This window comes from Caretta caretta, chromosome 9 (assembly GCF_965140235.1).
Source record: "Caretta caretta isolate rCarCar2 chromosome 9, rCarCar1.hap1, whole genome shotgun sequence".
NCBI lineage: Eukaryota > Metazoa > Chordata > Testudines > Cheloniidae > Caretta > Caretta caretta.
This window is the reverse complement of record NC_134214.1, coordinates 61,678,484-61,703,648: the sequence shown is the minus strand read 5'-3', so window position 1 is coordinate 61,703,648 and position 25,165 is coordinate 61,678,484. Positions and strand designations below refer to the sequence as shown.

The 25,165-nt window shown below is 42.7% G+C and overlaps 1 protein-coding gene across 8 annotated transcripts in view; it reads right to left on the bottom strand.

Moving 5' to 3' along the window:
- Positions 1–25,165, bottom strand: part of ENOX2 (ecto-NOX disulfide-thiol exchanger 2) — a 134,985-nt gene that overhangs the window by 83,079 nt on the left and 26,741 nt on the right. For 4 of the 8 annotated variants that reach the window (XM_048863436.2, XM_048863434.2, XM_048863435.2 and 1 more), the window contains one exon: positions 3,393–3,536. In XM_048863436.2, coding sequence (XP_048719393.1) covers positions 3,393–3,536 — 144 coding nt within the window. Of the gene's footprint in view, positions 1–2,480; positions 3,537–22,247; positions 22,352–25,165 lie in introns of those variants that run through there. The other 4 variants (XM_075132371.1, XM_075132370.1, XM_075132369.1 and 1 more) reach the window with 4 other exon arrangements.

Genomic DNA, 25,165 nt, shown 5'->3' with positions numbered 1-25,165 from the left:
GGGTGGACAGGGTAAACACAGAGAGAGGCCTAGGAGAGGTGTTTAAAGCAGTTGGCATTCGTATAAACTGGTTTATGGTTTTTAAGATCTATTTTTCCTTAAATGTTTTTGTTCTAAATAAATAATACTTTGCTTTATAAAGACTGTTTGATTACTGAATACCACTGTCACAGCTGCTGGGGGAAAGGAACCGAAGGTACTGAACCCAAAGCAGGCCTGCTCAGGTAATCACAGTTGATCTCAGAGGGCAGAAGAGTGGCAGAATCACGATTCCACCCTGAGAGAGGTGACAGCTAAAGGCCTGAGAGGGAGTACACACAAAGAGACCAAGAGGGCTCAGCAATGCAGTTAGCCCGGGAACTGTGACATAAATGATGTTTTCTTATGGGTTTTTTTTTTTATGTGATATGTTCTTTCAACTTGAACTCCAGGTTAACAAAGTTTTGCCAGGGAATTTCTTTAATCTTAAAAAAAAAAAAAACAGTTATGTATTATGCAGTTTTGTAGCTGGTAAATTACATTATCAGATGTTGTGAATTGGGTGCTATCACCCCCGAGCCCTTTACACTCTGCTGTGAACTTGATTCCATTGGTGTAGTGATGCCACAGAGAGGATTGTGTTCGTGCATTTCTTTTATTTGTCTTTTTTTTGTTGTTGTTTCTACTGTTTTGTAAGCAAATTATATGCATGAACTTGGTAAATACAATTATATGGCTATCCTGCCATTACTTGAGAGGAAAATCTCATTATATTATGTTATCCTAAATGCAACAGTAACCACTGATTCAAAGTCTTTCCATGCTATAGTTATTATTTTCCATTATGAACATACTATTAACAGTGGACACTGAATCACTTAAAAACACTACCATTGGTAAGAATGCAATGACTGCACAATAATTTCAAAATACAGGTTCCCTACACATTTGACTGATGCCTACATGATTCTCCTTAAACTTAACAATTAAACAATATTTTATTTCATAGACATGTCAGTAGTATGATTCTGACATACTACAAAATTTCAAATCTTTCCTCTCCTACAGGAATAGGCCTGTGTAGTAAAACTTATTCTTTAATGTGCTTTGTTGAATACACTAGCAATGTGCATCGTTTTTCACTGAAATTTTCTAAACTCCTTGTACATATTTGTTTAAAATGTCACATTGACTACCCTGTTATTATAGTTCTTCTCTCATTGATACAATTACCAATAGATTTCCTATTTTATTTTCCAGATATAAAGTTATTTCACATAAAAGAAACAGAAGACAAACATTCACTTTTATTATTTATTTTATAGTTGTCAAACAACTCTCTTATTTCCTTATCCGTCTATTGGCACAGGAAAATTCACGCAGAAGTGGATTCATTTACCTTCATCTATACACAAGGAACGTCTTTACATTCCTACCTACCTAACAGCAGCAGCGGCTATTTCTTAGGATCTGTGGAATGAGGAGTCATTCCTGAACTGGAGCCTGAGCAAGCCACATGCAGGGAGAGTCATTCCTACACTAGGCTCCAGCCAATCCACAAGCCAGGAGCTAGTCTGGGGATACTCAGACCAGGTATATAAACCTCACAGGCGAAACAGCAGCTCAGTCGCTCAGCATCACCTCATGGCTTGCAACTCTCCTCTGCCTGACAGTGGTGACAGATTCCACAGGCCTCAGCCTGCTCCAGCCCTGCTCTTGCTCCAGTGTTGTCCCCAGTCCTGCTCCAGCCCTGATCTGGCTCCAGCCTAGCTCCCAGCCCTACTCTTGCCTTCTTCCAACCTTGCTCCTGACTCCCAATTCTGGCTCAGAGCCTAAGGCCCGACTGCCACTGCTCTGACCACTAGGCCTGAGCAGTCTTACCTCAGTTTCTGACAGGTTTCAATTAATGGTCAATATGAAGTCAAAGGAGAATTTTCCATAAGAATTTAGTTTTCCCAATTATGTTTTTTTTCCATTTTTCATGGCTTTTCACTTCTCATAGAAAATAGTAAAGTTTCATTATTAACCTGTCATCAGTAAAAACTGGTATACAAATTAAATAAGTATCTTGCATTTATTTCTATTCACCATCTATTTTACTGTCATAGAAAACTAGAGAAATGTGCTTTCTAAAACTTTTTTCAACGTTAGTTAAGTTTGATCTTGGACTTTTTTTCCCCTTCAAACTATACAAATCTAGGAAATAAAAAGATAAAGTTTACTTTCACACTTTCATTTCTAAAAATAAACCATTACTGATATTCTGTATATTCCCTGTTAAGATCTAAAAATCACATTACCACAATTCAATTAATAACCTGCTATGGAGCCTGAACTCCATCCACAGCTACTTGCAAGAACGTTGCATGATTTAGAAAACTAGAGTGGAAATCAATGCAAATTTAGCAAAGATAATATAGATATGGGTGGAATGAAAAAGAGAATAATATCTGGAAAAAGAAATAGTAAGAAACCTAACAGACATTAGCTAGTAAATTGACCTTGTAGTTTAAAGCTTTTTGAATTGGCGACCCTCTGTCTTCCTCATAACATGGGCTGTCTCTTTCCATTCTTCCTGGCTGAATAGGAATATTGCCTTCCCTGTGGTTGCAAGCCTACAAGAAAAGGATCACTGCATGTGGGATTCAGTGTGGGTACTCTGCAGATAGTGATACATACAATCTGAGCAGCACACGGCAGGCTTGCAGAGCTGAGAAAAGACCCACTATTTCCAACTCACAATTTTACTGTGAGTCTCATAATATTCGGTGTTTTGTTAAAACCCCAGGCCCTGGAATCATGAGATTACACAAGAATCTCAGCTTTCTTTTTTTTTTTTAAGTTTCTAGCCCTCATTGTTGCAGAGAAAAGCTTGAAAATCTGAATTCTGAAGGCTCAAAGACCAGAAAGCAAATGAAAAGCACTCAACATTTATTGTTTTTAATATCTCATGATTTTAGCCAGTCTCATAATTCTGGGGGGCCTGAGTCATGATTTTTGAGTCACAATTTCAAAACTGTTAACACCATGCAGGGTGTTGAGTCTGGCACATCCACTTCGCCAGATGAAGACACACTCATATCTATATATAAATGGCAACTATCCTCAATATACAGAAGTGAAGGGAATACACAGGAAGCCACGTCCATGTATATTTTTCACACCAATCTGATCCAAAACAGAAATGAACACCCACTGCTGGCTAATCCAGCCTTGAGCACGTACCAAGCTGTAATTCCAGTTATTTCTAGCTATCCAGTGACAAGTGACAGAAACAGATCTCCCAGTAACTCTGAATTACTGACACAGCAGGGATTAAAGCTACTTTGCTTTGCCATTTTAAGCAGAAGCCTCGGTCGTTTCCCTCAGCTTCTCTTCCCCAGCTAAACACATAGTGTTTCTGTCTGGCTCACTTGCAGGAATGTTTGTTCTCTTTCTCTTCTTGCTTGATTCCCCTCCATTCTCAACTGCACTTTCAGAAACCAGAGGGCCAGTGGTGTTGGTAAACTGCAGAGGTCCGTTGTTAGTGGCAGGATCAAAAGGCAGCTGGTTTAATCCTGTAAAAGAGAAATAATTCGTTAGGCAAATATTTTCAGATTTTCATGATCTTCATACAGTATCACAGAAATTAGAGAAGAAAAGACACATCAGATACCATATACCGCATGCCCTGAGGGACTAGTGCAGGATTCTTTCCCTCACTCCGTTCTCCAGGGATTTGTCTGATAGCTGTCACTGCAAGCCAGGGTTGAATGAGCTCCCCCTCCCTGCTCTAGGGTGACCAGACAGCGAGTGTGAAAAATCAGGACAGGGGGTAGGCGGTAATAGGAGCTTATATAAGAAAAAGACCCAAAAATAGGGACATCTGGTCACCCTACCCTGCCCTGTTGATGAACTGGGGGAACAGATATAAGGAACTGACTATATTTGCATAGACACACTTTACTCAGTTCAGAAGCTCCCCTGCTACTTACTGGCATGACCCCATTTTAATTCATTATTTCTTCCCATGACCCCAGACAGCATGGAGGATGCCATTTTGCTCTATAAAATGGTATCCTCTGCACAGTATGATCTCATAGACATGGTGTGTGATGTCCTGCTGTGTAGAGGACACCATCATGTATCGCCAAATGATGTCCTCCATGAATGCTGACTTGCACACATGCACGGAGCAAAATGGCATACTCCACACATTTGGGATCACTGCACCACCTCTGCTGATGGTGTGACCCCACTTGAGGTTGTGACCCACGGTTTGGGAAAATGCTGGCCTAGGTGATCAGCAGAGATCTGCTTTGACAAAGTGATCAATTTAGGCTGTTTTGGGTTAAAATTCATGTTAGTCTTGAACTCTATTTAAAGTGTTCTAGACGCCATTTGACCCTCCCCATCCAGTGTTTAAGGACATATCTGATCAGACCAGACTCAATTTAGAGTCCTCATTTCTGTTCAGTGATCATGAGAGCTGAAATCACAGATGAGCGATCTAGGGGCTGAACCTTACACTTGATGTGTGGATAGTACTGCAGTGACAGTACACAGCATACAGAACCAGTTGGGTTCCTCACTAGCCAGTGAACCTCTAAGAACTGGGCTAACGGATGGAATCTCAGAACACAGCATTGCATCAAGAGGCAAGGACATCAGCGAACAGCAAGCAGCGGCTGTGAGAGCAGTGTGAGCAGCAGCAAATGAGGCAGCGACAGAGACAACAGTGGTGAGACGGGGCGGCAGCAGAGCCACAGAACCATTTGGCAAGTGGTTCTCAAAAGACAATGGATGCCAGATTCTCCGTACTGGACTCCATCAACCTGGAGGTACGGACATCAGTGCTGCTCCCTCTGGGCACAGAACCACTTTGGTAAAAAGCTCTCCAGAGAAGACAGTGCCAGGACCTCAATACTAGATTCTCTCAACCTAGAGACACTTGAAGACCATAAACACTTTGGCAAGTGGCTCAGAGTCAAGGGCTTTCACTCCCCCTTGTGTACCTGTGGAACCTTCCATGAGCAGGGAGGCAAGGAAAGGAGAGTGGCCCCAATGGCTAGGACTCACCAGATGGTTCTGGAAGCTTGTCCAACAAGTTGGACTATGCAGAGGCCTCTCAACTGAAATTCCACTACATGAAGCAACACTAGTCTCTGAGTTTGAGAGCTTTGTAAGCGGTACTCAGTAATGCACTTATCACACAGCTAAACAACAAGAGTCTAAGGGGCAATGTGATACAGCAGAGCAAAAACTGCTAGGAACAGCATGAGACTGTTCACAATGGAGTTCATCATGGAGCACAGTGGAGTTTATCTTCCCTCACCGCTTTCTGCTATGCTGTATTCCAACTTCTTCATTTACAAGTGTTTACATGTGACTGGAATCTTGGCAAGGATTCCAAGCTAAACCATGCATGGTCTGAACAGGTGGCTGGCTACTATTTCAGCCCCTATTGCGTAGAACGAGTGTTTGATTTCAACACACACTTAAAAAGCCTATAAGGTTGAGCTCTGATATTCCTATTGTGAGCATTAAATATCACCACATAAATGTCTGAAACCTCATTATAAATACCTGAGCTTTGACAGGTCATGAAGTTCACAAGCAATAATATGTTATATATAAATGCAAATGATTTACAAACTCTGGGCTGAAGGAAGCAGGGCCATTTCCTTGTGCAGAAGAGGGATGATCTTTGGTTTAGTGCACAAAAACTACAGCTAACTAAGAAAATAACTATGCAGTAGCATTCAGAAGCTCCAGTCAGGATTGGGACCCCACTGTCCTAGATGCTGTACAACACAGAGGAAGACAGAGTTCCCACCCTGCACAGCAATTTTTCACCTATGAAATATGGTGACCAAATGCAAAACAAATATTTTCCAGTGTCTGTGTGAAAATGGCAAATGGAGCTTGCAATGAGACAGAACATTTTACTTCAAAACAACTCAACCTCTCTGCCTCTAATGATGGGCTGGAATTCTTTTCAGAAGTCTGCTTTCCTCGTGGCACCTGCACTAAAAACTCCCAGCACTGCTCTAACATGGGGCAGCTCCAATTTTACATTGGTGGGAGCTTTTGTACAGAATATCCTCCCATGTTTGCACCAGGAATGATGGTTTCTTCCTAAAAGTGGGTGGGGAACAAGGCCCTGCCCCTCTGTGGCCCTGACCCTGCCCTTCCTATCCCGCCCAAGGCCAAGCCGGAGCCAAGGAGCCTGGGCCCCTCCCCCTGCCTAGAATGGGCGGGGCTCCCCAAGAGCAGCCCCCAGCCTGTGTCCTGGACCCCCACTCAGGGCAGATGGAGGGTCGGCGGCTCCCCACAGCTGCCCACATGACTCTTATCCTGGCTCCAGTTTGGCCTGGGGATGGGGTCTTGGAGACCAAAGCGCTGCAGCCAGGCCATGGTAACAGCCATCCAGGCAGCTGTTGAGTGGGAGGTCTGGGGGGTGGGGACACAGACCAGGGGCTGCTCTCGGGCCCCTCCACCCCAGGCATGTGGACAGTCCACAGCTCCCCACAGCTGCCCAGGTTCCCCAGGCCGGGCTCCAGCTTCCAACCTGGCCAGGGCCAGGCCTCAGGGGTAAGAGGAAGGGAAGGGCCAGTGGTGAAAAGTGGATTGGCCAGGCCCGGCCTGTCCACTTTCAATAGTGGGAGAACCATGGCCCCTTGCCCCCCTTTCTCCCAGTACTGACGCCGCTGGTTTGGATCACCATCTAGATAATGTGCACCAGGCAGTGATGGAGAATCCACCACAACCCAATCCAACTAACCCTATTTCAACGGTTAATTACCCACACTTGAAAATTTGTGGTTTTATTTCCATGTAGAATGTGTCTAGTTGTAACATTTCCAGCCTTTGTCTGCTGTACAGAAGAGCTCATTCTCAAATATTTGTTCCCCATGTAGGTACTTATAAACTGATTGTCACCTCTTAATTTTTTCTTTGTTAAGCTAAATAGGTTGAGTTCCTTGAGTCTATCACTAGAAGTCATGTTTTCCAATCCTTTAATCATTCTCGTGGCTCTTCTCTGAACCCTCTGCAATTTGTCAACTTTCTGTAGACACTAGAACTGGATACAGTCTTCCAACAGTGGTCGCACCAATGCCAAATACAGAGATATTTACTCTATCTACTCCTGTTTGTGCATCCTATGATTGCATTAGGCCTACTGGCCAGAATGTCTCACTGGGAACTCAAGTTCGGCTGATTATCCACTGACCTCCCAAGTCTTTTTCAGAGCCACCATTTCCCAGCATAGAGTCCCCCATTCTGTACGCATTTTGTCCTGGACCCCCACTCAGGGTAGATGATACACTTCGCCGAGATGTGTGCTTCTCCCGGGCAGTGGAGGCACCATTGATGCTTGTCACCAGTGGAAAAGTAATGAGGGCAGGAGACAAAGCTCTTGAAGCCAAGGATCCTGAGCAGTGATGAGGGATCGAGTCCCCCGACTGGGGAGAGGTCTTACTAAACTACAGACTATGCTACAACTATAATCACTATATCAACTATATTAACTATCCCAAATAAGCTATACAGCATAAGCTAAGTCTAAACTATTTACAATAAAGGTAACTCTCTTCTCTGGATAAGAGTGAAGGGCCAACAGGGGCTCAGACTCAGGCCATGCGGCAGTATGAGGGAACTGGAGTGGCGTCGACCCACACTGGCCGTTATACCATCAGTCAGGCGCACAAGGAGACGTACTGTGCATGTGTGGGTCAACAGACGCTACTGGGAAAGAAACTTCTGAATTCGGGTGCTTGGCACACATGCACACTAACATGTGGAATACACATAGGGAGCATTGCTCAAAGAAGGACGTTGATCATGGTGTAGCAGACAGAGCCTGGCGCAAGATTTAAGGCCTGAATCAGATGTGGTGAACCAAAATCAGGCCATGTATTCAAGCAGACGCTTGTAAGTTCACTCTCCAGTACATGAACTTGGCAACGCTGTTGCTAATGTACCAGGCACTAGATATTTATGTAAATATATTCCAGCTAGTACAGATACATCCCAATTTAGTACCAAAGAAAATAGTTTAACAAAATAATGAATTGGGTTTTTTTTGTCCAAGATATCAGGAACAAGGAGAGGAAACAAACAGATGTTATGAAATACGTAAGGTAAGTTGTGTATTCTAGTTGTTTGCCTTAGCCTATAAATGGCAGGGTACTTCGCTATAACCCTTGATTCAGCCACTGAGACAGCAGAAATTCCAGCTGCTGATTGAGCTGTTCTTTGCCATGGGGCTCTTGTGTTAGCATACCTGTAACCATGGAGCCAGCTATCACAGAGCTAGGGTGTTAGCAATAAACCTGGCCGAGTGCCTTTGTCACTAAACAATGCCTGTGGTCTTTCTTTCTAAGTAATATCAAAGTCTGTTGAACAAGCAGGCTGCCTTATCTGCTGCTAATAATAAGCAAAAACAGAAGCACTGAGCAGCCTGAACAGAGTTACTAAGGCAACAACGTTCCAGCCATCAGCACTCAACTACACTAGGCAGCATTATCAATGTCTGCTATACCAGCTATCGGCATACGCACACACATGCAAGCCAAGTGACAACACATGGAAATTGCATCTCGCTGTTGACTGCTACAGCTTCTTTGGCTGCTGTTGGAGGACTGTCTTTTTCATTCAGCTGGGTACACTAGAAGTTTTGAAACTGCATGGGAACAGGTCTGGCTTCAGAGATGATCTTTCTTTTTTAAGCATTTTAATGTTGAAAGCCTTGAAAGCACCCTGAGTCAATACAGATGAAACTCTTGTAATCTGTGAATTACGTTTAAAATGTTGCATTATGACATGAATATTGATGCATTAACAACAACATTTTCGAGGCTGTGTATAAAAACATTACCACAAATATGAACTTGGTTAGTATTGAAGCTCTAAATAAACTTTTTGGTGTTAACAATGAAATAATTTTGTTTTGTAATGACAAAGAATTTTATTCCATGTTGAATTTATAAAAGACAAGTTATTAACTTTATAGCAGCACATGACAGAATTCCAGTTCTCTTTATTTAGTTACAGGGAAATAGCAATCTTTAAAACAGTTTATTGTGAAAAATCTTAATCTAAAGCCGCCCACCCAGGTTGTTAAAAGAAAAACACTAAACAAAAATGGTATTAACATCATATTTCCCAACTATCACATTACTCATTTTGTTTGTATTTATATCCCTTTCTCCTTCAATCCTTTGTCTATTTACACTGTAAACTCTTCCAGGCAGGGGCTTACTCAAGGTTTGTACAGTGCTTAGCACGATGGGGGTCTCAGTCTCAGGGTTTGTCTACCCCTGAAATGCTACACTGGCACAGCTACAGCTGCGTTGCTGTAGCACATCAGTGTGGACACTACCTTTGTCAATGGGAGGGGTTCTCCTGTCAGCATAGGTAATCTACCAACCCAAAAGAAAAAAAACTTTTGTAGTGATCATCAGGATGGCCCATTTTCAACAGCTGGATGGCCCAGTTTCAAAGATGTTTTTTCTCCTGCTGATAATAGCCCACTTTAATTGATTAGTCTCATTATAGCCGGTATGGCAACACCCATTTTTTCATGTTCTCTGTGTATATATATATATATATATATCTTGTTATTGTAACTTCCACTGCAGGCATCCGATGAAGTGGGTTTTAGCCCGCGAAAGCTTATGCCCAAATAAATCTGTTAATCTCTAAGGTGCCACAAGTACTCCTCATTCTTTTTGCTGATACAGACTAACACGGCTAACACTCTGAAAGTAGTGAGGCAGTGGCAATCAGAAACTTCAATCCCATATAGGAACTGGCAGCCATTCTGAGTAAGGGGAAACTCTATTGAAGTCACAGATTCTACTGGACCATTAGTCTGATGACCTGTATAGCACAGACCATAGAATTTCCCCAGAATAATTCCTAGAGCAGATCCTTCTGAAAAACCATCCAATCATAGAAAGTGGAATAGAGAAAGTAGCAAATCTGCACCATTTCATGACATAGGACTACGGGACGGGGGGAGAATCTGTCAATCTATCAGCAGGATTCCAACAATAATGGTTGAGAACTACTGATTTAGCTCATTGTTAAAGCACCAGCTGCACTGCTTCTTAAAGGTTTATTTAAACAAGTTTGGCTCTCACTGATTAGCATGACGCTAGAATAACAAGGAATTGTAGTTCTTTACTGGAAATGAGATGTTTTAAACCTAAAAGCTCTGGAGTTTTGGTTTTGTTCATTATTTAACGCATCTCCTGAAATGATGACTATAGTAAGTGTCTGCTACATTCTTCAAGGCACTGCATGGCCAAGAAAAAGTTCTTTTGGTAAGATATATAGTAACCATAGTGTGAGAACTCAAGTCAGTCTTATTTGTATTATTCAGTAAAGTAAGAAATGATCCTATTTCTACGAAAAACACTTTGCATATTTTGTATTATGCTCTGCATCTTCCTATTTATTTTTTCTTTTGTAAAATCCCAGTAGAAAATATACTGCTTTGATATAGTCACGACTACAGAAAACACAGAAGCCTTTCTTTCAGGGATGTGCACCTGGCTCTTCTGGATAAAAATTATTCAATAAGACATTGAAACCATAAGGCAAGCAGATCTCCAACAGTTACTTAGGCCTAGTCTCCATTGGAAAGGCTTTGCTGGTATAGCTAAACCAATGGTTCTCAATCAGAGGTACACGTACCCCTGGGGGTACGCAGAGGTCTTCTGGGGGTATATCAAATCATCTAAATATTTGCCTAGTTTTACAAAAGACTACAGAAAAAGCATGAGCGAAGTCAGTACAAACTAAAATTTCATACAATTACTTGTTTATACCGCTCTATATACTATACACTGAAATGTAAGTACAATATTTATATTCCAATTGATTTATTTTATAATTATATGGTAAAAATGAGAATAAGCAATTTTTCAGTAATAGCGTGCTGTGACACTTTTGTATATTTATGTCTTGTTTTGTAAGCAAGTAGATTTTAAGTAAGGTGAAACCTGGGCGTACGCAAGACAAATCAGACTCCTGAAAGGGGTAGAGTAGTCTGGAAAGGTTGAGAACCACTGAGCTAAACCACCAAATACCCGCTAGTGGAGATGTTATTTATACTAGCGAAAAGGTCTTTTGCTGGTATAACTTACACCAATTCCCCAAACAAAATAAGCTATACTAGAAAAAGTACTTTTCTTGCCAATATAACAGCAACTATGCTAGAGCTTTTGTGGACATAATTATGTCTGTTAGGGGTGTGATTTTTTTCACTCCTAACAGACATAGCTATGCTGGCAAAAGTTTTAAGTGTCTTTAATGAAACAAGCTAACCAATGCAAAAAAGAGACCGAAGCTTTTGCTGTAAATTTCAATCAGCTGGATGCCCAGAAACTGTATACAAGTCTATTGTTCTAACTGAACACAATTCAATTCACCAGCTGCTGGACTAGAGAGCTGATTTACTGTATTGCTCTGTAACAGTAATCTTGAAACACTGTGACTCAGATCCCTACACTTCATCTCCCCGATATCCACTTAGCAGAGAGAGAAAAATCAATGCACATATTCAAGTCTAAATACCATCTGACTGTCACTCAGTGAAAACAGAAATGGGTCCTATTCTTCACTTCTTTTACTCTTATCAACGTCATTTATTTGAACACCAACTTACAAAAGAAATACCCTGTAGAAGGAATGATACTGCATGCTGTGATGGAGGGGGTGGATGAACTAGCCCAGGCCTTACCATAATTTTTTTTCCCCCAACATTGAGCAATATTCACCATCCTGAACTATAAGCCTTCTAGTCTTTGTTCTGGCATCACACTTATTTCTAACAATGCAACAATGTCTGTGTTTAGAAATGTCAAGGAAATCTTGAATAATTATGGTATTACACAAAGGCGACATTCTGTGATATTTAATTGGTTTCTCTTAAGTCTATTCCATGAAATAACTTGATGCCAAAAGATGTTCTGCTTCTCTGTAAACATTTTGCTAGCAATTTCTTTCTTTTTTTATTTCTGCCAGTAGCTGTAGAGGAAGAAATTACGTGATATTTCTCTGTTTAAATGCCACTCATTTCAAAATGGAATAGATAGGAAAATGTTTAGAAGTTGCTATTCTGAATTCACTTTAAGTCCCCATTCAAAGGTGCATTCCAAATCTACTGCAATAAATTAGAAAATGTAGAGTGAAGAAACATGGGAGGGGAACAGAAAAATGCCAAATGCTTGAAAATTGCTTTTCAATGCAAGCTCCCCAGATGATAACCTAATAGTAGTAGCAGACCTTAGACGTGTGCAATTCAAGGCAAGAAATTCATGCACAATTGGGGAATCAGGATTATCAGTTCAAAATACATAGAAAACTACTAGACCCACTGTAGTTAAGGTTTGCATAAAACATGACTGCCACTATCAAGCCAATATAACCCTCTAACAATGATCACCTGGTGATACCACAGGGAAATGTATTTTCGGGGGGGAAAGAGAGCAAAGTATATACTGTACCTGTATACTGTACCAAAAACATTGCAGGATGCTGCTGGCAAAATTCCTCAACAGATCCTACAGTTACCCTGCCACTCCCAACTCCACAATAAAAGAAAAAAAGATCACAACAGTTCAGCACACGTAGGATGCTCTTGTTCAGCTCAGTTACTTGTATGGAGCTGACCTACAGCAACCAGAGCAAATGAAGGATCCTAACGCTAGTACAACTGACACTACACTTACACAAAAGGCAGCAGGGGAAAATCCAGGAATCGCGAGGGTGAGGGATTGAACTGGCTTTTATGAATTGTTGCCACTGCTGCATGTGTTGCTATCAGTCTCCAGTGACTGACACTTGTAGGCTGACTCTTGAATGGGGGGGAAGATTGAAGAGCAGGTAGAGAAGCAATTAGCAGCATGTTCATGTGTGAGGGATTTCAAACTTTAGTGACTTGAAAAGTGGCATGCAGCTGACACATCTGAACTTCACAACATGCATGCCTTGCAAGCTGCTGCTTTAGCACAGAGAGCAGCTCAGCACTGGTAATGCCTTGGACACAATTACGAGTGCCAGAGAACACAGCACTCCTTTTGTTCTGAAAAAGTTCACATTCCAGTAGAATATCTAATTTCCCTCAAAGTGATCATTTTAAAAAAGCTCCAGTATAGATATTAAAAAAAACCAAAAAACAAATTCTACTGAACACCACCTCTTCAGACTGAAAGAAGAAAGGAGGAATGGTCAAGCCTTAGTGTTTATTGAAACTCATCTACACATCTAAAATATTTGCAGAGCTACAAAAAATTGTATATAGCTGTGACGGGTTGCCTCCCTTTAAGGTGACGCCTGATGTACTGGGATACCACTGAGCCCGCCTGTTCAGCCAGCCTGGGTCTCCTTTACCCTGTCTTGCAAAGCCAGGCTCTTAAGCCTCCTCTAGCACACACATACACACACCGGCAGGGCCACGTCCAACTGGAGAAAGACACAGACACTGAGATCAGCTCTGGGAAAACTCCGCTTGAGGGACTTGCTCCAGCACTCAGGTGCTGACCTCGGAGAGCAGACCCAATGGTATATTGTCTTGCGCTGTATAGAAAGATCTGCACAGCGCAAGCTCATAAAAATTCACCCTCTCCCTCAATGTGAAAAGAGATATGCACAGCTTCTTCTCCCCCCCCCCCCGATATGGATTGCACAAAGTAGGTTTAATAATAAACAAAACAAATTTATTAACAATAAAAGGCAGATTTTAAGTGAATATAAGGGACAGCAAACAGAACAAAGCAGGTTACTAAGCAAATAAAACAAAACACACAAACTAAGCTTGATTCACTAAAGAAACAGGTTACAAAATGACAGGTTTCAGAGTAACAGCCGTGTTAGTCTGTATTCGCAAAAAGAAAAGGAGTACTTGTGGCACCTTAGAGACTAACCAATTTATTTGAGCATAAGCTTTCGTGAGCTACAGCTCACTTCATGCTGTAGCTCACGAAAGCTTATGCTCAAATAAATTGGTTAGTCTCTAAGGTGCCACAAGTACTCCTTTTCTTTTTGACTTAATAGTGTCACAGCTATGTCCCAGGACAGAAGGAAAGATTAGCATATTCACAATCTTATTGTTTCTGCCTAATGGCCCATCAAGGCTGTGATGACCGGTTGTCTGGTGTGTGTCTCCCAAATACACACACAGCGGTAATTGTTACATAGTCAATATTCCTAACTTTAGATACAGAAATGATACATGCATACCAATTTGATAATCACATTCAGTAAATCATAACCTTTCCAATGATATCTTACATGAGCCACCTTGCATAAAGTATATCTTAGTTATGCCATATTCCTATCATAACCATATTTCTATGAAGACTATGGGCTGTAACGTCACAATAGCCATAAACAAAAACTACCTTAAAAGGGGACTGAGGCTGGGTGAATGTCACACTCCCTCAAGACAAGAAAATGCCAAGTTCCAGGACTGCATTTATCTGTACACTTTGTCAACACAGCATGGGATCTTCTATACCAGTTTCAAAAGCAAATAAACTTCAAGAAATACTAGGACTTTTCAGGTCCTACATCTAGCAGTGGAAACCAGAACCAAAGCCAACAAAGATTTTTTAGTCACCTACAGATCTCCATAGATGTAGGGGTTTAGAACAAAGCTGTCAGCAATGATGGCAAAGGTATCCATGTCTTGAGGACTTCAACATACACATCAACAAGTGCTCTAATGGAAAAGCCCAAAAGCTCTTCGCCTCTCTTGCCTCCTAGGCTTTTCATATGTCATTTCCAGTCCAACCCACAGAACTAGCTACACATTAGAAACTATTTTTGAACTAGATGTGGAGATAGAAGACATCACAATCCAGCCACTGTCTTGAACAGACCCTCACCTCATTCAGATAATTGGTTAGAGCTCTCCCTGCTTCCAGACAACATGAAAGGCACACAACTAGAGCTGGATAAAAAGTTTCACACACAACTCTTTTTTGGCAAAAAATACAGATTCAGCAACACTGAAAGGTTTTGTGAATTCAGGTCATTTTGGGGAAAAAAAAAGGTAAACGTTTCATTTTTCAGTTTGAAATGACTTTTTATTCCAGTTACCCCATGCAGTATTTCCAAACACCAAGCAGCAGAGGGACACACCAGAGATATACTCTGCAGCATAATCCTGAGTATATCTACAATCCCCCCTACGGTATGCCCAATGGCACCTCCATGTGGTTTTCAAGACAATAATGCCTCTAATATCATGGACCAACAGAGACATACAGTCAACTATAGCAGGAACAGAGAGACGCTTGCTTTACCAAGTAATCTAGGCGTGGTGATTCAAGGGATCTTTGACCCCTTTATGCCTTCAGACCGGGCCAATATGAAATTAAATAAATCTTCACTTAAAATTAGGGCTGTTGAGCAATTTAAAAAATTAATTGTAATTAATCATGTGATTAAAAAAATTAATTGTGATTAATCGTGCAATTAATCTCACTGTTAAACAATAACAGAATACCATTTATTTAAATATTTTTGATGTTTTCTACATTTTAAAATATATTGATTTCAATTACAGCACAGAATACAAAGTATACAGTGCTCACTTTATGTTTATTTTTGATTACAAGTATTTGCACTGTAAAAAAAAGCAAAAAAAATAGTATTTTTCAATTCACCTAATACAAGTACTGTGGTGCAATCTCTTCATCATGAAAGTTGAACTTACAAATGTAGAATAATGTACAAAAATAACTGTATTCAAAAATAAAAGGTAAAATTTTACACCCTGCAAGTCCACTCAGTCCTACTTCTTGTTCAGCCAATCACTCAGACAAACAAGTTTGTTTACATTTGCAGGAGATAATGCTGCCTGCTTCTTGTTTATGTCACCTGAAAGTGAGAACAGGCATTCGCACGACACTGTTGTAGCCGGCGTCGCAAGATATTTACGTACTAGATGCGCTAAAGATTCATATATCCCTTCATGCTTCAACCACCATTCCAGGGAACATGCGTCCATGCTGATGATGGGGTCTGCTCAATAACAATCCAAAACAGTGCGGACTGATGCATGTTCATTTTCATTATCTGAGTCAGATGCCACCAGCAGAAAGCTGATTTTCTTTTTTGGTGGCTCGGGTTCTGTAGTTTCCGCATCTAAGTGTTGCTCTTTTAAGACTTCTGAATGCCTGCTCTACACCTTGTCCCTCTCAGATTTTGGAAGGCACTTCAGATTCTTAAACCTTGGGTCGAGTCCTGTAGCTATTTAGAAATCTCACATTGGTACCTTCTTTGCTTTTGTGAAATCTGCAGTGAAAGTGTTCTTAAAATGAACGTGTGCTGGGTCATCATCTGAGACTGCTATAACATGAAATATAGGGCCGAATGCGGGGACATACAATTATCCCCCAAGGAGTTCAGTCACAAATTTAATCAACACATTTTTTTAACGAGTGTCATCAGCATGGAAGCATGTCCTCTGGATGGTGACCAAAGCATGAAGGGGCATACAAATGTTTAACATATCTGCCACATAAATACCTTGCAATGCCGCTACAAAAGTGCTATGCAAATAGCCTGTTCTCACTTTCTGGAGACACCATAAATAAGAAGAGGGCAGCGTTATCTCCTGTAAATGTAAACAAACTTGTTTTAGCGATTGGCTGAACAAGAAGTAGGACTGAGTGGACTTGTAGGCTCTGAAGTTTTACATTGTTTTGTTTTTGAGTGCAGTTATGTAACAAAAAAATCTACATTTGTAAGTTACATTTTCATGACAAAGACTGCACTACAGTACTTGTATGAGGTGAACTGAAAAATACTATTTCTTTTGTTTATAATTTTTACTGTGCAAATATTTGTAATCAAAAATAATATACAGTGATTTCAACAACACAGAATACAATAAATATGAAAATGAAGAAAAACGTCCAAAACATTTAATAAATTTCAATGGGTATTCTATTGTTTAACAGTGTGATTAAAACTGTGATTAATTTTTTTAATCGTGCTTAATTTTTTTTAGTTAGTCGTGTGAGTTAACTGCAACTGACAGCCCTAATTGAAATATTAAAAAAATTATGTCTCTGCCTCTCCCTTGGGATACCATTCCCCACCGCATCCTCCATTGCCCTGACAACAGCCTATCCACACTGCTGAGCATTCTGCAGCATAGAATGTTTGTTCCTGTTGCCAATATAGCACTATAGCAAGCTCACGTTCACGCTCTCTCAACTTTCCTCTGAATGCCCACTCTGGCTAGTAAACGGACAGAGCACGTAAAGCTACCTCTAGGATTTATAGACAGTTTTAAAATAATTTGCTTGGTATGTATGTGCTTCCCAGAATAGCTTCTGATACGAGTCAGCTCTGTGTTCTTGGGGAACTAGGGTGCAGTATCTAGCATGTCTGACTCATGCAGGGCTGGATTACCCAATAGGCAGACTAAGCACATGCTTAGGGCACCAGCGGGCACCAAAAAAAATGAGAAATTTTTGAAAAAAACTGATATTTGATATTTCAAAAAAAGCATCCAAGTAGTCATCATGGGAAAAATCAAAACTTTGTTAGACTTCCTTACACTCCATTACACACATTTCACCTGTTTTTCTGTTCTCTTTTTATTGCTTATCCCCACCTAAACCAGGGGGGCGTCCTACTAACGTAGATCGAAATAATGCGAGGAAATCAGATCCTGTCATGTATTGCAATAAACTTATGTTTTATTATTGATATATTCTTCTGAGTATAGCTGAAGACCAATCACAAAAGGGAGAAACTATACAAGAGGCAGAAAATATTGCAAACAAGATGCAAGAACTAGAGTTTGTATTCATGTTGACCACGTGGAATGAAATTTTACAACACTTTTACCACACAAGTCAAGTTCTCCAAGAATTGGATTGGAAAACATGTGCAGATCTCTGTCAATCATTAGCAGACCACTTACACACTTTGAGGAATGATTTAGAAAGATTTGAAGACGTATCAAAAGATATCTTGCCTGATACTAACTACAAAGAAGCCCAGTCCCGCAAGCGAATCAGGAAAAAACAAGCAAATGATAGCAGTGCAACAGAAACAGCATTGAATCCTAGAGATATATGAAATTTGTCTACTTACTACGCTATAATTGATACACTTGAAGCTCATATGAAGAGGAGAGGTGAAGTGTACAAAGAAGTATCAAGTAGATTTTCTTTTCTAAACGATATGGACTTATCTGACGAACAATATTCACAAGGTTCCCAAAAGCTAGTTGACTCATACCCTGTTGACTTGAATATGAATCTCTGTGGAGAAGTACAGCAGTTCCACTGTTATATGTGCGCGAAGTTTAATGAAACAGGAAAAATGAAATTCAGTCACATTGATCTTCATGACACAATATTGAAAGACGGAATACGTGTATTTCCAAATGTAAAGCTCGCACTACGTATTTTTCTAACATTGATGATTACTAACTGCGCCGTAGAACGCTCTTTTTCTCAGCTGAAAAGAATAAAAAACCCTCAGAGAACAACAATGTGTCAGGACAGACTTGATTCACTTTCCCTATTGTGTATCGAAGTGGACATGCTTCGTCGAGTCAGTTTCGATGAAGTTATCCAGAATTTTGCAATCAGAAAATCTAGAAAGAAGCTATTTTAATTTCAACATACATGTAAGTTTTGTGTCATTTCGAAAAATAAAACTGTATTTTACAGTATAGTATTGTTTTTATTTTGAATTACATATGGGGGGCACCATAACCTTTTCAGTGCTTAGGGCCTCTAAAGGTCTTAATCCGGCCCTGGACTCATGAAACACCCGCCCCCCCCTTCTCCCCCAACCAGTCTTTACTTGAACCAAAACCAATCAGAAAAAAGACTTGCAGAGAGCACTGAAGGGCGCTCAGAGACACACCTAGACCCCTCCTGACAAGGGTGACAAGATTAAAGCATCTCCCTTAGCATACAGAATGGAGAACAGAGGCCACTCCCCTAGCCTCATCTGCACGAAAGATGGGACAGGGAGACATCTCCATTAGCATACAGAATGGAGAACAGAGAACCGCACTGAACTCTGGGACAAGAAAAGCAGGGAAGCACTGCATCATGGGGGATCTCTGCTCCAGATGTTAATGAACCTATGCCTGCACACACCCAGCTCAGCAGTTATCAGACCAATTCTAGTAATGAATCCTTGACTGATATCCAAAATACTGAAGCAGCCTAATTGCATTGTGAGCTCCCTGGAAGAAACCACTACCCATCACCAAGAATGATCAGCTCCTATTGTCTAGCCTAAAGAAAACCCTTGAGTCATCAGTTTACCCATAAACAAATCCAGTGTTCTCCCTTGAACCATTGTTGTTTTTCTACAAAAACCCCTACCTATGCCCAAGTAAGTGTTCTGATGCATGGACCCACTAAGACTTGTGGGAAGGCGGAGGGGTTTGCGGGGCATCCTGGGTCCTGTCCCAATGCCCCGTGATGCATTGCTTCGCATACCAGCAATACCTGTGCTTCCATCTGCATTTGGCACCACCTTTCAAAGGTTTGTGTACTGTGCACCCTGCCTCTTTCAGGCTGCAGGAATGGATCCCAAACTGCTGACCAGAATGCAGCTTGCTCTGACCAACACATCACAAGTGGCAGTGGAGCTATTCCTTAAACTACAAAGTCAAGAGGAGTGCAACGTTGATCTCGCCATGCATAGTAGCTATGACACGAGATTGCTTGTGACTTTCATGGAGGTGCTGACCATAATGGAACGCCGCTTTTGGCTTGGGAAACAAGCACTGAGAGTGGTGGGATCACACCGTGATGCACGTCTGGGATGATGACCAGTGGCTGCAGAACTTTTGCATGAGGAAAGCCACATTCATGGGACTGTGTGATGAGCTCACCCCAGCCCTGCGGCACAAGGAGACGAGAATGAGAGCTGCCCTGTCATTGGAGAAGCACGTGGCGATTGCACTATGAAAGCTGGCTACTCCAGACTGCTACCGATCAGTTGCTAATGAGTTCAGAGTGGGAAAGTTGACCGCTGGACTCATGTCGATGGAAGTGTGCAGGGGTATTAATCGTGTCCTGCCCTGAAAGACGGTGAGTCTGGCAATGTGCATGACATTGTGGATGGCTTTGCACAAATGGGCTTCCCTAACTGCGGAGCGGAGATAGATGGCACGCACATTCCAATTCTGGCACCAGACCACCTAGCCACTGAGTACATTAATCGCAAGGGGTATTTCTCAATGGATCTCCAGGCACTTGTAGATCACCGTGGATGTTTCATGGACATTAACGCAGGCTGGTCTGGAAAGGTGCATGACACACACATCTTTCGGAACAGTGGTCTGTTCAAGAAGCTGCAAGCAGGGACTTTCTTCCTGGACCAGCTCACCATAGGGAAGTCGAAATGCTCATTGTGATCCTGGGAGACCCCATCTTCCCCTTAACGCTGTGACTTATGAAGCTGTACACGGGGCAACTTGACAGAAGCAAGGAGCAGTTCAACAACAGGCTGAGCAAGTACAGAATGACTGTGGAGTGTGCATTTAGCCGTTTAAAAGCCCGCTGGCAATGCCTGTATGGGAAGCTGGACATGGCTGATGACAATATCCCTATGCTTACAGCCGTGTGCTCTACACTCCATAATATCAGGGAAGGGAAGGGTGAAAGCTTCACTCAGGGCTGGGCCGCAGAGGCTCATTTGAACAGCCAGAGACCAGGGCTATTAGAGGGGAACAGCGCTGAGCCATAAGGATCAGGGATGCCTTGAGGCAGCAATTTGAGGCTGAAAGCCACTAATATTTGTTGCTGTGCTCGGGATTGCAGTGCTTGTAATGCTAGGAGGTGATTGGTGCACATGATGCAAGAAGGGGCCTTAACATAATTGTATATTGCTTTACAGTGCTCTTTTGCTTTCACTTAATAGAATAAAGATCGATTTCAAACCAACACAATTCTTTTATTAAAAAAAACAACCAGAGGAGAGAGTCAAACAACAAAAACACATCAGCAGGGCGGGGGATGGGGGAAGGGACAGTCTCCAGAGGAGGAGGGGTCCCAGGATAGCTATAGATTTGTGTATGTCCAGGGATCATACCCAACCTTCTCCTTTGCAGTACAGTGCAGTGCGTGCTGTACTTCAGCAGGGCCAAACTGCAGAGGGATGAGTGTTGAGTGCAGTGGGTAGTGGGAGTCCGCAGTACTGGACTGTGAGGAGGGAGGAGTGGAATGCTGTGGGCAGAGTGTAGAGCCAGGAGGTTGATAAGAGTGGGGGGGGGGGCTGTGCACATGGAAAGAGTTTTGTGACAGCGGCTGCAGGGGAGGGCGGGCGCAGAGCTGCTTGGTTTGAAGAGCTAGTATCGCCTGGAGCATGTCCACTTGGCACTCCATAACATTTAAGAAGCGCTCTGTGGCTTCTTTCTGGTGTGCCACATTCTCCTTTCAATCCCTCTTCTCGCTGTCCTGCCACTTCTTCAATTCCTGTTTCTCAGCAGCAGAGTGCATCATAACCTCATGGAGATAGTCCTCCTTAGTTCTTCGTGGCCGCTTCCTAATTCTTCACAGCCGTTCTGCCACCGATAAGGGAGGCCGGCCTCCCAAGGTCATCCCCGTGAAGTTTAAATGCAACATTTTACAGAAGCAGTATTGCTGGCAACAAAGCCAACACTGATTCAGTGCTTTAAAACACAACCAGTACTCACACACCTGTCACTAACTGGCTGATCCCAGGCAAGCACAAATGAGGCACAAGACCCCAACATTGGTGAGTAGCGGAAGGGGCAGAGTGAATCACTCTTCCCGAACCCTGCTGCACACTGGGCATGTGGCTCTTGGGGAGAGCCAGCACTGTAGGGGGGGCTTGATAATAATTCCTGTCCCCACACTTTCCACATGATGTGATCATTATGAAAGATATCTCGCTGCTAAGAGTCAACAGGAAACCAAGGGAGGGTCTTCTCCAAGTCTGCGGCTTCCGCCCTGGCTACTATGCAGCTCACCTGTGTGCAGCAATGGTCCTCCCCCACCCCCACCCCTGGTGACAGCACAGCAGCACGGGACCGTTGATGGGGAAAGAAACAAAGCAGCTCTGCTGAGGAAACTGCAGCAGCTGATTGCCCAGTATCTCCATGAGAGTTTCCTGAGGGAGATTCCCGTGAAGCGAGGGAGTCTATCAACAGCCTGTTCCACCGCTCAGAATAGGCATGCAGTGGGAGACATGCCTGCTTTCTGCAATCCTCCTGCCCCAAACAAATCGCTTCAGCAATTCGCAAAATCAGATCCACTTACCAGGGGCCTCCTCTCCTGTTTGTGCTTCGCCAAGATCCTACTTCTGTGACTGGCTAGGCTCCTCTAGGGTAGAAAAGAGCTCCTGGCTGCATGCATCTCTGGCCTCCGAGCCATCCTCTGTCTCTGGGTCCCCCTCCCACTCTTCCCCCAAGATTTCCTCCTCCTGGCTCAGTCCACTCTCGACTGGCACGTGAACCAACAAAGTATCCACAGTAGCCTTCGCAGTGGAAGTGGGAATGCCGCCAAGTATCACGTCCAGCTCTTTGTAGAACTGGCAGTTCGTGGGCGCAGCACCGGAGTGACAGTTTGCCTCCCGCGCCTTGTGGTAGGCGTTCAGCAGCTCCTTCACTTTTATCCTACACTGCAATGTGTCCCAGTCATGGCCCCTTTGTATTATGCATCATGAAATCTGTCTGCAGGTATCATAATTCCTACGGCAGAAGCGCAGCTGGGACTGCACAGCTTCCTCTCCCCAAATGCCAACAAGATCCAGCAGCTCGGCATTGCTCCAAGCAGGGGATCGCCTGGTGCGTGGAGCAGGCATGGCCACCTGGAAAGATGCGCTTAGACCATTGCACGCATCACTGAGCAAACAGGAAGGGGACTTTCAAATTTGCAAAGGAATGTACAGGGTGGGGATGATGGTTGGTCACCTGAGGGCAGGGCAGTAGAGTTCAAACCGATGGCCAGAGAAGTGAGAACAGGCATTGTGGGACACCTCCCGGAGGCCAATCACAGTGTTGTAATCGCCATGGTGTCTACACTGGCGCTGCACCGCTGTAGCCCTGGCGCAGAAAGCTCTACGCCTCTCGTCGGCATGGTTTTTTTAGGGTGCTACAACTGCGCCGTTTCTGCGCACTAAGTGGCTTGGCAGTGCGTACACCTCAGGAGTTACAGCACAGAAAGCTGCTTTACTGAGCACAAACTTGCCAGTGTAGACAGAGCCTTAGAAAACATGCCTTATAGTGAGAGACTCAAGGAGCTCAGTCTATTTAGCTTAACAAAGAGGTTAATGGGTGACTTGATTACAGTGTCTAAGTATCTAGATGGTGAACAAATATTTTGTAATGGGTTATTCAATCTAGCAGTGAAAGGTATAATATGATCCAAAGGATAGAAGCTAAAGCAAGACAAACAGATTGGCAATAAGGAAGAGTCATGGTGGATTCTCCATCACAAACAATTTTTAAATCAAGACTGGATTTAAAAAAAATCTGCTCTCGGCATTATTTGGGGAAAGTTTTATGGTTTGGCTATACAGGAGGTCAGACAAGATGCCCACAATGTCCCTTCTGGCCTTGCAATCTGTGAATCTCAGTTTTCATTTATGAAAATTTTCTGGCCCACATGGTTAGGAAGAAAAGCTTGAAAATATGAAGCAAATGCAGCCTGAAAACTCAGAAGCCAAAGAAAGAGACCTGTAATTCTGAGGCACATGATTTTAACCAATTTCATGTGGGTTTTTGGGCCTGATTTATGATTTCTGAATACTTGGGGTTAGCAACCCTGCTGCCTGTCCTGTGTACTAGCTTGAGGACATTGCGAGTGCCCTGCTGGGAGGAGTGGAGATCACGCGTGCTCTCCCGCAAGCCCTGCAAGAAGCTGTTTACCAGTAACATGCCCCTCCATGAAACCTGACACAGAGAGAGAAGGCGACTAGATGAGTGATAAACACTTTCCTACAGGACCAGGAGCAGCCAGACTATGGGGGGGGAAAGATGGTAGGTCTCCCTTCCCCACAGAATCCAGGCCAGGAACAGAGACAGAAAGTACAGATTATAGGTGGCATCCCCCACTGACTTCTGATGCTACAGCTGAGAAGCAGCAAGAGTCCCCCCATCCTGGCCCCTTCTATGGAGACTGGAGCAGTTTTGGGATTCAGAGGGCACCAATATCCCAGTGGAAACAGGAACAATAGCAGGCTGGGGCCAAGAGGCCTTGTCCCTGTCTACGGAGTCCAAAAGCACCTTGGGCCTGGAGGCAGCAAAGAAAAGCATTGCAGGGATGGATATATGGGCATGGGGGAAATATTAGCAGGACAGATGAAGTAATAGAGTAAAGTACTGACACCATCTTTGGAAGGAATATAGGATGCTTCTTTAGTACCACCTTATCCCTGAACACTCTTGACATAAGGCGGATCAGTCACTTTAGACCCTGGACTTGTGTCAATTTATGAGCTCACATCTCGGATACCAGGAAAATGACCTTAAATTAAGAAACTTAAGCACATAGTGGCTGAAAAGGAGCTTTCAGCAGCTTAGTCACGACCATATTAACAGCACCACAGACGGCTTTCTAATTAGAAATGTCTAAGCCCTCATAAACCAAATGGCTAGGGAATGAGGTGGAAAAAAAATAGTAAACTTTCAGCCAGTTTAATGTAGGTGTGAAATATCTGCCAAAAGAAACTGTAAGGAACGTGGTCTACTGCATTGACAAATGGTGTTGGGGGGTTAAGTTTAGTTACTACAATTTTTTTTTTTTAAAATCCATGATGAGCCAAAACAGGCAAAATGTCTGCAAATGTGTCACAATTGTTATCAACAATTTAAAAAAAAACAATGAAATTCCTTTAATTTATGTTAACTGAGCTGGTTGGCTGAAATGACAACCAAGGATTCCCAAAGGTCACAAGGTAGCATAATGATGGGCTAGGAATTCCCTGAAACAGAAAGAAGTGTCTATATTTGGGACAGTAGAAAGTGTCTAAACTGGACAGGGATGGTTGATCATGCCCCTTCTCCACATTTGAGTGAGGAGCACAGGGAACTGCTGAGAGATGCTGCAGTTTCTCACATCAGTTGATCTCCTCTACCACCGTGGGGAAATTTTCTGCTAAATCTGAACTAGCAAGGACTGTGACAGATGAGGGTACAATCCATGGTACAAGGGCAAGTCATGCCTGACTAATTTAA